At 43.4% G+C, this 18,235-nt stretch overlaps 1 protein-coding gene across 1 annotated transcript in view; it reads right to left on the reverse strand.

Moving 5' to 3' along the window:
* Positions 1-18,235, reverse strand: part of stat1a (signal transducer and activator of transcription 1a) — a 28,047-nt gene that overhangs the window by 8,296 nt on the left and 1,516 nt on the right. The window contains exons 2-22 of the mRNA XM_076303510.1: positions 17,986-18,154; positions 17,456-17,606; positions 17,116-17,211; positions 15,672-15,761; positions 14,838-14,916; positions 14,168-14,259; positions 12,657-12,808; positions 11,478-11,636; positions 10,953-11,045; positions 10,679-10,738; positions 10,222-10,245; positions 9,845-9,932; positions 8,830-8,868; positions 5,900-5,983; positions 5,521-5,619; positions 4,762-4,897; positions 3,598-3,653; positions 3,339-3,430; positions 2,611-2,750; positions 486-674; positions 120-192 (exon numbers count right to left, since the gene is read on the reverse strand). Of these exons, the coding sequence (XP_076159625.1) occupies positions 120-192; positions 486-674; positions 2,611-2,750; positions 3,339-3,430; positions 3,598-3,653; positions 4,762-4,897; positions 5,521-5,619; positions 5,900-5,983; positions 8,830-8,868; positions 9,845-9,932; positions 10,222-10,245; positions 10,679-10,738; positions 10,953-11,045; positions 11,478-11,636; positions 12,657-12,808; positions 14,168-14,259; positions 14,838-14,916; positions 15,672-15,761; positions 17,116-17,211; positions 17,456-17,606; positions 17,986-18,113 (2,120 nt within the window). The 5' untranslated portion in view covers positions 18,114-18,154. The remainder of the gene's footprint in view (positions 1-119; positions 193-485; positions 675-2,610; positions 2,751-3,338; positions 3,431-3,597; positions 3,654-4,761; positions 4,898-5,520; positions 5,620-5,899; positions 5,984-8,829; positions 8,869-9,844; positions 9,933-10,221; positions 10,246-10,678; positions 10,739-10,952; positions 11,046-11,477; positions 11,637-12,656; positions 12,809-14,167; positions 14,260-14,837; positions 14,917-15,671; positions 15,762-17,115; positions 17,212-17,455; positions 17,607-17,985; positions 18,155-18,235) is intronic.

Genomic DNA, 18,235 nt, shown 5'->3' on the forward strand with positions numbered 1-18,235 from the left:
CATCTTAACTTAATGCCACTAACGGTCGACATATTTTTGCTCCCAGTTTGAGTTTATCATGCATAAATAGAGTCTAGGTTGTGTGTGTATGTGTTGTGGATCACAGAGAAAGTACTTACACTTCAGACACTGAGATGAGCGCCGTCCTGATGTAGCCTTCCAGTGGACTCTTTACGTTCATGGGCTCTGGCTCTGAGACAGACAGACACACACACACACACACACACACACACACACACACACACACACACACACACACACACACACACACACACACACACACACACACACACACACACACACACACACACGAACACAAACAACGAGAGAGAGAAAGAGAGAGAGAAAGAAAGAGAGAGAGAGAGATAGTCTTCAGCCTTTCATAGTATCTCTCACATGTTTGTTTCATAACATTCCCAGTGCTATGCTGGAGTCCCTACTCTGGCCTCAAGTGGACAGAGACAGCAGGAGGGTAGAGGGCTTACTGTCTTTGGGCTTGGTGTAGTACTTCTTGAAGGCGGTGTCCTTGGGGATGTCGGGGTAGAGGTAACGCAGGGGGTTCTCCGGAATATTTTCTGCGGCCATCACGCAGTAGTTTCGGATGATGTCCGGAAGGGTGACGGCCTGCAGCTCCTTCTTAGTATAGGGCTCCACAGAGCGCACCTGGGGCTCATCTACAGCCAGGCAAACACACACACACACACAGAGAGAATACGTTTTAAACATTTTATATCCATTAACACATAGCACCTAATTTCCTGTGTATTAGCGCAGGCAGTGTTGGGGAAGTTACTTTTAAAAAGTAGTGTTTGCTGGTTACTCGTTACTTCTCAAAAAAGTAACCCATTACTTTACTTAGTTACCCTCTATGGAAAGTAACTTTTTACGCTACTCGTTAATTTTACGTTACTTTTATGTTGCTCGTCTTTGGGCAGAACCCAATATCTGTTCCTTAATGTGTAGGCCTACATAAAGTGCTACTATGGAGGACAACAGGTATTTCTTTTGTGCTCTTTATTATAAAAAATGCCACAAACAGAGCACTTGACAAGAAAACATTATAGGGTCATTCCACATCAATTCAACCAGGGCCCACGCACTTAGGTCTCAAAAAAATCTGAAAAAAGTACCAGGTGTACCTATGTTACCCAGGAGACACACTGTAAAATTACTCTTATGTAAGATCAATACTTTCCAAGATACAGCCAGTTTTACAGGGGGGGGGGGGGTGTCGATTTTGTTCGGGCTCTTTTTTTTTGTCAAAGTTCACAAGCCCACAGCGCTGGATAATCCTGCATGGTCATAGCTTACCCTCAAAGTTGATACAAATTTTATTGGAGTTTTTGGCTGGGCTCTGTTTAAGCTTTCAGAAGACATATTTGTACTCAACATAGGCTCTTGATTTATTTTCCTTACTGAGATAAGGAGAAACACTCTCACAAAAAACAATGAACAGAAAATAAATTCCTTCAGGGTCTGAACAGCAGACCTTAAAAGTCTAAAAAATAATTTTGGTTCTCATTTTCAGAGCACCTAAACACCTTGTGGGAATATACAAAGATTTTTTTTATATTTTTTTCTTTATTCTCAATGATCTTTTCTTTTTAAAAACACCAATTTGACTTGTCTTATGCAAATCTTTCTTTTTCACTTTCCACCCTGAACATGGGCAAAATGCACCATTGACATCAATATGTTTTGTTTGTGTGGCACTGGCCACAGGACAGTGTTTTATGCAAGTTAAAAGAAACAAAACCATATTAATACCATACTAACTGCCCCCGTGTATTAACCTCATAGCTGAAAACAATTTTCAAAATCAATGTATAAGCCGCGGCTAATAGTTGGGAAATTACGGTAAGCACCTAATGGCTTGACTTCATACTCCTATTTCCATCTACGATACAGCACTTGCACGAGGTTGGTGGCTGCAGCATCTAACAGTAGCAGCTCAAGCAGATCTAGTTCGCCAAGACCAAGCATACTACCACACTTATAAACAAAGCTTATAAACACCTGAGAGCTTTTCCTGTCTGAGATGTCATTATGTTTAGTACTGGTCTTGTGTGTCATATTTATGCGTGTGCACACGATACAGCACTTGAGAAAACCTGCAGGACAAAAACAACTCTCTGGCTTTGGCACTTTCAGGACTTTGTACAAATACCAGTTCAAGATGGATGGATGTGATGTGATGTATAACACGTCTCCCAGAAAACAGTTACCACTAGATACCACTAGATTCATGTCCCGAAGACATGCACAGGGTTGTGCCGATGGACGATATCAGCCGACGAAGCAACCATCGCGTATTCATCTGGAGACGACGATGCCATGTTTACCCATAAACATTAGTGAAGCAAGGATGAACAGCACTAAGTATTCTGTTTTTGATCAGACCTGTCTAAACCTGTAACATACTTCTATCAATGTGTGTCAATTCTTTCCCTTAAGTGTTAAGATCCACATAAAAGCATTAAAGTGTTTTTTTGGGGTGTGTGTAGTCCTCACAATTGGCAGAATGTTCCACCCAGCTTAAGGTGGTGTGTGTGTGTGTGTGTGTGTGTGTGTGTGTGTGTGTGTGTGCGTGTGTGTGTGTGGGTGTGTTACCGTTGGTGCCCAGCTCTACCCAGCTGAAGGTGATGGCTCCGTCCCGGTTGCTCTCACTGAAGCGCAGTAGAAAGGTGCCCGGGGCCCTGTTATTCAGCAGGACCTTCCCACGATCCTTACTCACAAAACCCATGATGCATCTGCACACCGCCGAGGAGAGGGACGGAGGGAGAATATGAGAGACAAAGAGAGAACATAAGAGAGAGTTTACAAGATTTTGGGAGATATGTGACTTGAATGACTATCTCAAGAAGATAAAACCCATTTTTAATCTCATCGCATTGCATCACTTAATAGAAACGCAGACGATTCGAAATTGTGTTTTTCTGACTTGTTGAAAATATTGGTTACGTTTTGCACAAAGCTGTAACGGAAACTCAGCTTGTGTATAAGTGTGTGTTGAGCTGTTAAAACACAGGGAAACGTTCTGAGCAATGTTGCTGGGCAATGTTCCTAAGTATGGTGGTTCTGGCATGTTTCCATTGATACTGACCACCATTTTCTTTTAAATAATGACTTCAATCTTCAGTAGGCAAATTTTCATGATCATCTAATCAGAACACATGGAACATGGAATTATGCGGTTGCCCAGCAACGTTGCTCAAAAAGCTGCCTCATGTATACCGGTAATCACCGTTATGTATAGTATGTGTACACTGCATCCTGACCAGTTTATTTACAGCTATGTATAGATTTCTAATTTATGGTGTCATGAGCAGTCTGCCTACCCATCATTCCACAGGGACAGCAGGTGTCTCTTGATGAGGTCCAGAATAGCGTCAATCCACAGCCAAAAGGTGAAGTTCCGCTCACTGCCTCCCTGTCAGAGAGAGAAGGGGGGGGGGGGGGGGGGGGACTTCTTGCGTCTGTCACTGCCGCCTTATCAGGGAATAAAAGAGGATGGTGTGTGTGTGTGTGCGCGTATGTGTGCGTATGTGTGTGTATGTGTGTGTGTGTGAGTGAGTGAGTGAATGAGCCGTAACTCACCCTGCAGAATTTATTCCAGGACACGGTAGCCTCTGAATCCTGCGCTGCCTTGGGCCCTGAGAGAAAAACGTATGATTGGACAGCATCACAGAACAGCAACTACACTCCGTTCTAAGTGTGTAAAACACACTAATCTCACTCTAAATGTGTAACAACACACTGATAATCTAACTTGTAACAAAACATTGATCATCTATTATTATTTCAGGTGCTATTTCCACTGTAAACCTATTGCTAATCCTTACCCTACTCATAAACACAGTCGTGTTCTTCACTGTAAGCAGTGTAGTAGTGTAGTAGTGTTCTTCATTGCTCCTTCAACAGAACACTGGCACTGTCATTTCACATATAAGCTAATCAACATCTATTATACATACTTTATTTGCAAACAACAGCAATGATAGAGGATTATTAAATATTATATAGACTCAGTCACACAAAGTCCAACAACACTAATAGAGCGCATGTGTATGGCAGGCAACAATGTGTTAATGTGTGTATGTACATGTACTGTATGTAAGTGTCTATACATATTAACATGTATAATTAGTTACACCTTCTGTAACAGTTTGTAGTGCAAGTATTGGATAGCTCTAAGTCTCTTGCTGTTAGTCGCTTTGGATAAAAGCATCTGCCAAATGAATACATGCAAATGTAAACCCCCTCATGGAGCAGGATTGCAAACGGCCGTGGCTGAATGTCGACCCGAACTCAAGCAGGTTGGAAACACGATCCATCAGACGCTGACGCTGCTCGAGTCCTGCAAGCCACCAACCTGTGTCTGGCACTTACACTACCCACATATCAGCGACAAGCCTTCAGAATGTGTGTGTGTGTGTGTGTGTGTATTATGTTTGTACACCAAATGTGAGTGCGTGTAAGTCATTATGTGGGTATGTGTATGCATAAATATGTGTTTTAAGGAGCGTCAATGTAGGCTTGTTTTGATATTTCAATGTAGGCTTGTTTTGATATTTCAATGTAGCGTGTTTTGATATTTCAATGTAGCGTGTTTTGATATTTCAATGTAGCTTGTTTTGATATTTCCTATGTGGCCTGAGCATTGTGTCTGTTCTCTCCTGGCAACTCATCTGCCATCTTTTTCTTTGTGTTGTTGTTGTAGTTGATGTTGTAGTTGTTGTTGTTGTGGTTGTGGTGACTGACCCAGAAGCTTTTCCCCCAGCATGTTGAGCTGTTCTCCGTTGAGTCCACGCTTGGTGACGGAGGAGAACTGCCAGCTGAGGACCTCCGAGAGCTGACTCCACGTGGCCTGTGGCGGCTTCATGAAAAACAGCATGTTCTATAGACGTGCACAATCACACACACACACACACACACGCACACACATACGCAGGCACACACACACACACATGCGTACGCAAGCACACAGACACACACAGACACACACAGACCCAGAAGAGTAAGAGGAGAGGAGCTTTCAGTCCTTTCCAAAAGAGAAGGTGTGTTTAGCAACAGTTCCTCTCAATACAGTGTTTCCCACAGAATTGGATTCAATTTGTGGAGGTAGCTGACTTGGATAAAGGGGGGGGGGGGGTACATTGCATGTGTGTAGGTTTAAGTTGAGTTACTGTCACTTTAAGATTGTTTTGGTAGTGTATAGGTCGAATTGAGTGCCTGTCACTTTAAGACGTTTGTGACCCTAACCCTTGATACAGTTTTAATACAGTTAAAGGCTACTGATGTGTGAATGCAATAAAGCAATATGACATTAGACTGTGCTATGTGTCTACATGCCATCAATATCACAGCCAACAGGGCAGTTGGTCTGGCCATCTGACTGTCAACAGAATTAGCATCACAGAGCATCCACTTATAGAGGGATGGTTTTGGTATCATGTTCAAATTAATTTTGTGTGCGTACGGTGACTGTGTGTGAGTGTGTGTGTGTGTGTGTGTGTGTACCTGGGGTTCTGTGGTCAGCATGTTGTACCACATGACGGAGGCCCAACCACTGGGCAGCTGGCACACGTTGGAGATGACCACTACAGGCAGGGAGCTGGCCTACAGCCCAGAGACAGAGAGAGCGAGAGAGGGGGAGGGAGTGAGAGATGCAGAGAGAGAGAGGAGGGGAGGGAGTTTTTGTGAAAAGGGAGTGAGACGGGGGGGGGGGGGGAGTGAAAGAGAGAGGGGGAGAAAAGGAAGGAAGGAGATTGGTTACTGAGCCCATCTATGAAACCAAATGCAATCCCAATTCAGGGTACGGGTGGAAAAAAAAGGAAATCAAATTGAATTGATGGGTTTGCCCCATTGTGTGTGGGTACGCAAAGTCTCACAGCTCTACCTCCAGTTTGATGACCTGTCCGCCATGACAGAGTTCTGCCTCGAAGTTAAAGATGTGGAGCTCCTCGGTCACGATCAGGGGCCCCTACCACAGAAACACACACAGTCATACACAACAATCACACGGCATCACACACAGTCATCACGAAACCCCCTCTCACACACAGAACAATGCAGTCTCACGCAGTCCAACGCCATCAAACACAGGCATACATTGTTCTCATGGTTGGCTAGAGCACTGATTTATCACTGTGCTTGAGTCACTTTCCGAGATTCATTACAGGTAGAAGTCCCAGGGAATGAAACATTCATCCCGTCATTGTTCGTTCCGTTTAGTTCACGCCCTAGCCTGTATATGCTCCCATTGGGTGACATTATAAGAAAGGATAACATCTCTTTCCACCTCTATGCAGATGACTCTCAGCTGTACTTGCCTCTAAAATCTAGGGACTCCATACAATCTCTCCTGGTCTGTCTTGAAGACATCAGAATTTGGATGGCTAACAACTTCCTCCAGCTAAATAGCGACAAGACAGAAGTCATAATTTTTGGTCCTCCCAAGGCAAGCTGCACTGTAGTGCAAAATTTAGGTCACCTCACCCCATTTATCAAACCCTATGCCAGAAACCTGGGCGTCATCCTCGACTCCGAACTCTGCTTTGACAAACAGATTAGCTCTGTTGTCAAAAATATTTTTTTATCAGCTCAGAACAATCTGATTAATTTTATTCCTATCCCACAATAACCTTGTAAAAGTTATCCATGCCTTTATTACATTACGGCTGGATTATTGCAATTCCCTCTACCTTGGCTTCCCCCAGTCCTCACTTAGACGTTTGCAGCTGGTCCAAAATGCAGCTGCGCGTCTTCTAACTGGCACCAGTAGGCGTGAACATATCACCCCTATTCTGGCCTCCTTGCACTGGCTCCCAGTTGTTTTTAGGATTCAGTTTAAAGTTGTATTATTTGTTTTTAAGGCACTTAATGGGCAGGCCCCAACCTACATCACCGACCTTGTTCAGCCCTACTCAGTTCAAAGGTCCCTGAGATCCTCAGACAAAGGGCTTCTGCATGTGCCCCGCTCACGGCTCAAACAGAGGGGTGATAGAGCCTTTGCAGTTGCTGCTCCACGTCTGTGGAACCAGCTCCCACTGGATATTAGATCTGCTCCCTCCATTTCTGCCTTCAAATCCAGGCTAAAAACCCATCTTTACTCCATGGCCTTTCCATGTTCCCTAACCCTGTACTTCTGCTCATCCTATGTATGTCTGTGTTGTGTGCCCTGATATTGAAGGTTTCCTTTTATGTTTTATGTTCTTATGACTATTGGTCCAATGTGTTTTTCTGTATTATCTGTCTTAGTCTTTATCTTAGTTGTCTGCTGTACAGCACTTTGGTCAGTTTATGCTGTGTTTAAATGTGCTCTATAAATTAAACTTACTTACTTACTTACTTACTTACTTACTTACTTACACCCCTTTATGCCATTCTTAAATTGCATACAAAACAAACAGCACTGGTCCAGTTCCATTACCTAGTGCTAAACAGCACTGGTCCAGTTCCATTACCTAGTGGTAAACAGCATTGGTCCAGTTCCATTACCTAGTGCTAAACAGCACTGGTCCTGTTCCATATTCGACAAAACATACTTTACTCTGCTATACACCTCTACATGTTTGAGATATTTACACTTCTACATCTGTGAGAGATTGTTTGAATGTCAGCACACCAGAAACCAGTTTATCAGGTTAAGAAATAGTAAGCTGTAATGCCAGTAAGACAATGCAAGATGTGGACTACTGTGAAATTTGTAGACAACACTAATCTGTAGGGGTGTGTGGTGTGTGGAGGAGTATGTATGTATGTATGTATGTATGTATGTATGTATGTATGTATGTATGTATGTATGTATGTGTGTGTTTGTGTGTACTTTTGTGTCACTTTCCAAGTAACTCATTGTGGTTAAGGCTCCAGCCAACACAGATCTTCACTAATGCAGTTACAGGAACACTAAAACATTTCTGTCTGCAACTGTCTGCAACTGTGTGTGTGTGTGTGTGTGTATGTGTATGTGTGTGTGTGTGTGTGTGTGTGTGTGTGTGTGTGTAAGCGCATGTGTACGTGTGTACTCTAGCCACTTTCCAAGAAACTCATTGTGGTTAAAGCTCCAGCCCTGAGCTCTACCAATACAAATCTCCACTAATGTAGTTACAGGAGCATTAACACACTTCAGTCGTCTGCAGCAGTTGATCATGGGGCCTGATAAAACACCACTCATGCTGAGTCAGTCCTAATGCCGGACAGGACATTGTGCAACTCAACACCACACGCTTCAATCGAGCGTGCTTGCTGTGCTCACACTGCAAGGTGACTAATAAACATTTCTGACGTGCCATGAATCCAAACGGAATCTTAGTCAGTTCAGTTGGCTTGGATTACATCTCTGGGCTAAAATCACAGTGCATTAGTTATTTATTTATGTTTTGCTTATTGATATGTACTGTATATATGCTTATTGATATGTACTGTATATATGCTTATTGATATGTACTGTATATATGCTTATTGATATGTACTGTATATATGCTTATTGATATATGCTTATTGATATGTACTGTATATATGCTTATTGATATGTACTGTATATATGCTTATTGATATGTATGGATATGTATGTACTGTATGCTTTTTTAAGATCTATGGATATTTATATATGCTTGTTGATGAGGAGCTTTCCTCTTAGTATCACGGCAATTGGAGCTGATGCATCTCCAACTCCTCAATGTCCTTGTCATTGTTTTGTGCTGATTGTTTGTGATCAATAAACAAGAAGTCTTTTTTTTTTTTTAAATCACAGTGCAAAAATGGCAGTGCCTGAATCGCAGTGTGTGCCCAGCTAAACAGAGACGTGAATACAGGAAAAGCCCTTACGTCATTGGTTCTGCCTTGCACCTTCTGCTCCTTGAGTTGCTGTTGGGGGCAGAGAAAGAAACATCAGTCAGTACCATACTCTCTCCTGTCTACTCTGGTCCAGGAAGCTGTTGTTAGCTTACTGTCCACAACTCATGTCTCATATTGCTCCCAGTGCTCTACTGTCCACAACTCATGTCTCATATTGCTCCCAGTGCTCTACTGTCCACAACTCATGTCTCATATTGCTCCCCGTGCTCTACTGTCCACAACTCATGTCTCATATTGCTCCCCGTGCTCTACTGACCACAACTCATGTCTCATATTGCTCCCCGTGCTCTACTGTCCACAACTCATGTCTCATATTGCTCCCCGTGCTCTACTGACCACAACTCATGTCTCATATTGCTTCCCGTGCTCTACTGAAAGATCATTATATTGTGTGTGTGTTTTTTTTTTTTTTCACAGGACACGAGTCATCTTAATGCCCACAGACTTAATATTAGGTTGTAAATGTTTGTCTATGTTTCAACTGTTTTGTTTATTTTTATGTCTTGGTGTCATGGGTACGCTGGCGACCACGTCCGGCATCTTTTGTCTTGTGTGTCAATGTCTTGGAGCACTTTGGGTTGCACTCTGTGCATATATAAATGCGCTATACAAATAAAGTTACTTACCTACCTCTCACATTCTCATTTCTCAACTGAAATAACTTTTTTAAAAAGTTGTGTATTTATCATTTGTGTAAGCTTCAGCCAAATGAAGATGTAAAACAATGGATGAGCATTGATATATTTCTTAGTATTCTGTGTCTTTACACAACAGCCCAGACAGAGTAGATTTAATCATTTCCTGATCTCCCTGCAGAGGGTTATCCCTGGAGAAGTCAGTAATGCTTAGCTACACACACACGCACGCACACACACACACACACACACACAAAAGTACAAATAACAGAAAAACAACTCCGAATTCCCATCAGAACCCACATGCCTTGCTTCACGTTTCACAACATCTATTGTTCAATTTTCTTTACCAGATGGCGAAATTCGGCCGTCATGCCGTTGGACTCCTCCATGTTCATGACTTTCATGTTGGTGCCCAAGATATTAAATTTGCGACATCTGCAAAAAAACAGGGTCACAAAGGTCATTTGTTGCTATTTGCTATTGACTACACATGCTGATGACTGCTCGTTCTCTCTCTCTCTCTCTCTCGTAAGGCCTCAAACAGATGGAATGCTATGCTGGTGTGTTAATGCTGCAGAACGTGCACACACACACACACACACACACACACACACACACACACACACACACACACACTGCTAGACATCAAATGTCTACTGCTGATGGCGCTATTTAAAGATGTACCATGGAATTGCATTGAAAGAATGTGAACATGAGGACTTACCCCTTCCTCTTCTCCGTCACGCTCCTGTGAAGAGATAAAGCCGCGTGAGTGAGTGAGTGAGTGAGTGAGTGAGCCACCGTAGAGTATGAGCAGCTTACGCACTCTGCATCGCTCCTCTAAACCTAAAGGGACGTCAACCTCGAACGCCTTTCCTTTTGTCAACAAAAAAAACTACACAATAGTCTGCAAACTGTAGCTCCCTTTCCATGCAATTTCAATGAATACGATTGCCAAAAACAGTGACGTTTCGAGCCTTATGCTCTTCATCAGACTTCATCGGTGTACAGTATGAGCAGGTTATTCTGCATCGCTTTTCCCTATGGCAACCCAACCTCTGTATCATGACAATTGACCCAAAACAACCCTGCTTATCCCCTGAAGAGCTCTGTCCGTCTGCTTTCTGCCGTCTGCCATCACAGCTAGGCTACTCTACAGAGCTCTGTCCTGAAAAACTCACTTGTCAAAGAAGACCTTCACTTTCACGGTGTGGTTCAACTCCTGGAGTTTGGCCAACAGTCTGGGGAAAACAAAGACACACACACACACACACACACGTGCACACACGCACGCCGCACACACAGACACATGAAAGACTGGTTTTAAGAAGGCTGGTTTAGCAGATGTATAGATCAGCACTGATGTGCCTACCTGACCTAGACACGCACGCACACACCTGAAAGGCTTGTTTTGAGCAGTTTAACAGATATAGGGATCAGCTCTGGTGCGCCTACCTGAGCTTGACTGTGAACTGCACTCCAGTCTTCAGCACCATGGGCTTCTGCGGGTGCGTGGGCATGCACGGCTGCCTCTCCACTACCATGGAACTGCCAAACACAAACACACACAGTATGTTGTTACTGGCAAATGTCCAAGTCACAGAGAAAAAACACCAATGGACCAACGCAGATACAGAGAGAAAGAGAGAGAGAGACTTTGACAATTTCATTCACTTGTAGCATCACTTGAAATTATTCATTTAAATGAAATGAAATGATTTAATTTAATTTGGTTTACTTGGATTTGATTTGGCAGAGAGAGAGAGGATACAGACGAGTACTGCATTCCAACTGCACAAGGGATAGATTCGACAAAAGTAAAGTCAAATAACCCTCATCCCACTCTGACCTTCGGTTTGAAAGGGACAAGAGAGAGAACGAGCCCAGTATAGACCCTCCACTGTCTGGACTTGACTGGCAGAACGACTCACTGACGAGGGCAAGGAGCAGACTGACTGACTGACCGGCTGGCTTACTCACTTGACGATGAGTTTCTTGAAGAGATTCATTGTCCTCTCGTCCAGCGAGGTCTTGCTCTGGGTGATGGGGTCAGAGTCGTACGTGCACTTCTGTTCCAGTTCAAGAAGCTTCCTTAGCTGCTGGCGTACCTGAAGGAGACACTCAGCCACCACCGTGAACCTGGACACACACACACACACACACACACACACACACACACACACACAGGCTTTTACACAGGCTAGCTCTTAGCAACACGAGCCAATTGTCCTGGTATGTTGTTGTTAATGCACAGAGATACGATCATCAAAAGTGACGGGGTAATTTCCAGCACTCAAGCGATTCTTCTCACGACTAGAAATGACGCATGAATCCTGAACTAAACTGGAGCCACAAGGCGCTTTGAAACACCTGTTAACCACACAGGATGTGGTCATCTACTGTGAAATGACTGTAAGGACCATCCTCACTTCGATTTAAACTGCTGTCATTTCAACAGAGCTAAGTTGAAACAGGGAGGCTCTGATTTAGCCTTCATTTACAGGTCATACATTTTAAACACATAAAACATTTTCATATTATCCTAATTAATCATCCACTCAACAGAATTTCCAATTCCATCTAAAGTTTTCACAAACAGAACCAGAGTTGAGCATCATGACCCTTCAATGTAAAGCAGGGGCAAAGATCCTTGATTACTAACTTGGGTGCCCTGATAAAGTGCTACATTATGCACATTGTTGTTGTTTTTGACACGAAGGAGAACTCAACTGCCCAAACAAGACCAGTGTTGGATGGAGGAGTTCTCAGTTACCCAAAAAGTTCTGAGTGCTCAGCTACCCAAAGGACCAGAGTTCTGAGTGCTCAGCTACACAAAGAGTTCGGAGTGCTCAGCTACACAAAGAGTTCTGAGTGCTCAGCTACACAAAGAGTTCTGAGTGCTCAGCTACCCAAAGGACCAGAGTTCTGAGTGCTCAGCTACCCAAAGGACCAGAGTTCTAAGTGCTCAGCTATCCAAAGGACCAGAGTTCTGAGTGCTCAGCTATCCAAAGGACCAGAGTTCTGACCTGAGCACACACAAGGGAGAGCTCACCAGCCAAAAAGGGACCAGATTACTCTGACCATATCAGACAAACAGGACAAAGCTTAGCTGTTCAAAATTGTCCGTCATGACGGTTTGAAGGGCAGTAGTGACCTCACCAGTTCTGCAGCTGGTCCAGACACACGTTGGGTGGCCCGCCGATGCTGGCCGTCTGCTGGCGCCGTCGCCAGTCGGGCAGCTCCATGGAGATGAGCTCGTGCTCAATCTGCTCGCCCAAGTTTAGCACACCCGCCATCTGACTCAACACCTCCTACAGGAGAGAGCACACATATGGATTTACCCACATGGAAAGATTAACTACTACTACACACATAATTATGGCTTTATTCACATGGAAAGATTAACAACTACTAGTACTACACTATGTAGCAGTATCTGTAGCAGCTGTAGAAATCATAAAAGCATTAGTAACTAATTACTTATTTTTTATTATTTTTACTTAATTAATTATTATAATAGCTAATTTAGATATTACATAACCTTTTTGTGTATTCAAGGTAATTCAACATGACTTCATCAGATAAGGTATTGGTGCTGGAGTAACCGGTCATATTCTAATGTATATAAATCTATCTGTTACCCCGGTTCTTGCTGCACCAGCATAACGTTAATGAATGGGGAACGTTCACCCTGCAAAGCACTGCTTCGCTAGCTAGCGTGCAGTTGTTCATTAAGTTCGTGAAGTAACAGGTTCAGGTGTGTGTGTGTGTGTGTGTGTGTGTGTGTGCGCATGCCCGAAGCAGGCCGGTAGCGCAACAGCACGCGAAATGGAAATTGTTTGGTAGTGTTCTTTTTTGTTTCGCTAACATCTAAACCCAAATAATTTCCTAACATCTAGCTGCACGCACACCCGTTGTACCTGCCATCCTTAATGTAGATGATGCAAGCATTGTTTGGCCCACTGTTTGCACCATGATAGTCAGATAATTATTGAATCCCTGTCTCATGTTCTGAATGGCTGCTATGTGTATAAGGGAATGTACATTGCCAGACATGACAGAATTGTTGACTTACTAGTTGAACACATAATTCCATATGCTTCACCATGCAAAATCTACAAGAATGTATGCGTCTCACCTTGCATGTTCAAACTCTGTAATAGTGGAAATAATGTGTTTTCAAATGTTGCTGCAAAAAAGCCAGATGTTGTTGTTGTTGATGAGGACAGCAGAGAAGTAACCATCCTTGAAGTAGGCTGTGCATTTGACTACAGTCTAGAGGATGCCTACCTTACAAAGCTTTTAAAGTATCAGCCACTCAGAGACATTGTTGTACAGTTTGGGTACAAATGTAAGCTGTTGGTGTATATATTTGGAAGCCTAGGTAATGTCCACAGACTAGTAGTCAGGGGGTTGCAGATTGCTGGTCTCTCTAAGACAAGAGCAAAGGCTCTAGCAAAATTCTGCTCAATTTCTGTGATAATTGGCAGTCGCCACATCTGGAGAAGGCGCTGTTTTTTGTACCCATGAACTGAGACCAGAGGCAGAGGCATAGGTTTACAATGCTGGTATCTAAGATTGTTTGTGTTCAATGAAATCTACTGTAAAATGTGAACACAAATAAAGGTATTAAAATGTGTGTGTGTGTGTGTGTGTGTGTGTGTGCTCACCTTCCTCTTGTTGTTCAGGTTCATGAAGAGGCCGTGGATGTGCAGATTGAGCCGCTTCAGGTCCTCCTTCTGAGGCGCGGTGTTTCCTTCTTCTGTAAAGGTCAGAGGTCAAAGAGAGTTCTGATGACTAATGCACTGTAAGGCAGCACAGCAGCGGGAAGCATGACCTCACTATCTGTCTATGCGTTCTGCATGCGTCATGTGGAACTTGTGGAGTCGTGTCCAGGCCTTTTGTCTCCCTTACTAGTTGATGACAGATATATTTCTTCCTTCAGATGTCACAGGTCAGGAAATTGTTCTCAAAGTACACTGTCTGTGGAATGGATCTGGTGATCGATAAGGTGGGGATCACACGGAGTGATGGAAAGCAGGCGACTGCTGAGAAGGGGGAAAGTGAGGGGGGGAGTGCGTGTGTCTCTGCGTGTGTCTCTGTCAATCGCCTTTCTCTATTGAGGCAGGACGTTTCTTTCCACTGTACAGAAATAAGTACTTAACATCACTTAGCAACAAGACAAAACTTTGTTTGTATTAGTTAATCATTATGGTCTGAGTGTACTATCACGCTTTGCTGCTGCTGCTTGGGTACCACCCCACCCCCTACCCCCCCGCCCCCCCCCAACCCCCAGCATGGCTGGCTTCGGAGTCTTTCATCCACCTAGGCCCCTCTCACCTCGACATGATAAATCCTTCTTCTTGAAATCGTAGTCATCCTGCAGGTCCTCCAGGTTTTTGATGTTCGTTTCTGTCTCCTACGAACAAGTAAATAAGTCCCTTCAGGACAAAGCAAGACCCTAACGATGTGCGTCGGGGTCCGGCTCGCCCTGTCAGGACTTATTTTCCTGATAATGACCAGCGTTCCATACATTATAGCTTACATAATTCCTCCTTTAGCTCAATACTATAAGATACTATATTATACTATATGATACTATATGAAGACATCCTAAATTGTATAGATTGAATTACTGCCAAAACATTACTTATTAGTAATAATGACAATGAATTATCACAAAGAAAAGCTTTTCATTAGTGTAATGTACATACTGTATCATGTCATATCAAACCATATCAATGTGCATATATCTCCTGCTGATAAGGATCTAGTGCCATAAATCTCCAGCCTATAGGATAAGGATGCAGTGGCGTTACGTCATCAGAACACTCAGTCTAGACTTATTCTCCCTGAGTTTCTCACTTATCTCGCTTGTTACCCTGAAATAGGGGAACTAAACAGCATTACTTTTTAAACACTTTTACACTATTGCCCTTTAATAATTTTATGTACTATTACCTTGTGTTTCTTTTTAATCCTTTACTTTTTTGACTATTGCCCTTCTGTTTACTTTTGTTTATGTAAAGCACATTGAATAACCTCTGTGTATGAAATGCGCTATATAAATAAACTTGACTTGACTTGACTTGAGTTAAACATGTGTTTAACTGTTTGGCAGTCTTAACGACACTTGCATCACTGTGGGGTTAATGACCTGATTATATAGCATACCTGCACCCGGTTCTTGATGTCCTTGACTTTGTTGTCGAGCTCCTTGTGTTTCTCCAGCACCATGTCAGTCTGTGAACTTAGTTGTGTTTTCTTAAAGGCATGAAGGAAAAAACAAATAGATGTTTGCAAAAGTATGCGAATTGGAACAGCCTTAATGTCCATATTAAGATATGGAGCCTTAAAGGCCTAGGCGACGTGACGGCGGTTTATGGCAGGCAACAGGCAAAATGGAATAGAATCTACTGAAGTGAATGGTGCAAAGCACACAGCAAGTGGAACGACAGGGCGACCGTCGCCGCCGCCGCTCGACCCTTTTCTATTTTTCAGGGCGATACGTCATAATAGAAAACAGCTGTCTGGCCACTGAATCGATGGGTGATCGCGTCGCCAGCCGTGTGTAGTAAAGCAATTACAGAATTCCACCTTTGTGTTTGACTGTCCTATCGCCCGCCGTGTGCGGTGGGCTTAATGTGCATACTAAGATATGGAGCCTTAATGTGCATACTACATACCTGCCAACATTTAGCTTTCAAAAAACGGGAGATTGTTTCTCTTGTGTGTGTGTGTGGGGGGGGGGTTTGTATATTTAACATGTTTCATACACTCTTTGCAACACTGCATTTCGGTTGTTGCTTTTACCTTACCGAAATAGATACGCATGTGCATGTTATTTATCCACCACGTCCAAAACTCCAAAGCTGCTGTCAGATTATATGTTCCGAGGACACAAGTTTCCTATGTGTATCAACAAATTACGGGAGTTTTCAGGGAGAAATAACAAAACGGGAGGGCGCCGGGAGATGACCTTGAAATACGGAAGAAACCTGGGAAAAACAGGAGTGTTGGCAGGTATGGCATACTAAGATATGGAGCCTTATGTCACCCTACAGCTTGCCACGCACCAGAGACAAAACAGTTTGTCACCACACACACGGGTGTGCAGCAATTTCATCGATGACCATAATCTTAATTGCCGAGGGGAAAAGGGGTTGGTTTTCGTGTGCGGGCCATAACAGATAACAGTGGAGGCTCAGAAATGGACTATATGCCACGGAAGCGCTAGTGGTCAGGGCCTGGTGGACTCTAGACGTGACCGTAAAGAAGGCTGTGACGCACAGTAGGGCTGCAACGATTAAGAGATTAGTTATTGACTATTATCTGATTGTGGCTTCTTAAACTTGAATATTTTCAGCTTTATTTACTCCTCTATGACAGTGAACTAAATATTGTTGGTGCGTGGACAAAACAAGGCATTTGAGGACATAATCTTGGGCTTTGGGAAACAATGATCGAAATGTTTTTACCATTTTCTCGCATTTTGTCGATCAAACAACTAATCGATTAATCGAGAAAATAGTCGGCAGATTAATCGACTATGAAAATAATCTTTAGTTGCAGTCCTAACGTACAGGGGGAAAAGGAAAACGACAGTACAGGGCCGTACCTCTGTTTGCTCTGCATTGATGATAATGTGTCTTTCCTCTTTGAGGCTGCGGCTAATGATCATTGCCATGGTAACAGGATCATCCTCAAAACGAGCCTGGTGGGGGTGAGGGGCGAAATGCACACACACATGCACACACGCGCACACACGCACACACACACAATGATTAACAATTCTGATAATATACTGTAAATAGGTTAGACACTATGAGGACACACACACACACACACACACACACACACACACACACACACACACACACACACACACACACACACACACACACACACACACACACACACACACACACACACACACAGAAACTGTGCAGTGGTCATACCTGTAGATTGCGCTTGATTTTGCGGATGTTGTGTTGAGACAAGAAGTCCTTCTCCAGGGCGAAGCGGTCGTACTGATCATCGAGTTGATGTAGGAGGTCGTGAAAGCGCAGCGTCGCGCAGGAAGCATTGTCCACATTGGCTGCATAATCCCTTCAGACGTTCACAAGCATAAACATCATTCAGATGTTCACAACATGATATTTTCGATGACTGGTCTAAAATCACCAATCCAAAGATCTAAACTAGCAATGAAATCAAGGGATTGGTTGTACTACAGAACAGCAAGACCAGAAAAACATGTTCTGGCTTATATAACTATTGTACCTTTTGAGTACACACGTTAGGATAGGGAAGCACATAAATAATAAAAATAGATTAAATAGATTAAATAGATTAGAAGTGAGGCTATACAGTGCAGGTAAGACGTAACCCAGAGAAAAGTAGGAAAAGCAGATGAACCCAGAGTCAGTTAACCATATAAAATCATTTAAGCAGGTGATGTGTGAGAGAACATCTTTGTGTTGCTCACCAGTCGTGGCTCTCGATCCAGGTGCTCAGGTATTGCCGCACCGCCATTGGAAAGGTGTCATCGTAAAGCTGGTCCACCTGCTCCAGGTATTTGGGGTCGAGCTGCTGCAACCTTAGCCACTGGGCCATCTCCGCAACTAGTCTGGTCAGGGTCTACCACTTCCACTGAACTGGAAAGCAATGACCACCATTGAGTCTGCATCATTGGAGCTCTCAACTGATAAACACTACAAATTTTTAAACACACTGGG

Source organism: Alosa pseudoharengus, unplaced genomic scaffold (genome assembly GCF_046254945.1).
Source record: "Alosa pseudoharengus isolate Yale_2024_CS ecotype anadromous, Long Island Sound unplaced genomic scaffold, YU_APseudo_1.1 YU_APseudo_1.1_scf_24, whole genome shotgun sequence".
In the NCBI taxonomy this organism is placed as follows: Eukaryota; Metazoa; Chordata; class Actinopteri; order Clupeiformes; family Clupeidae; genus Alosa; species Alosa pseudoharengus.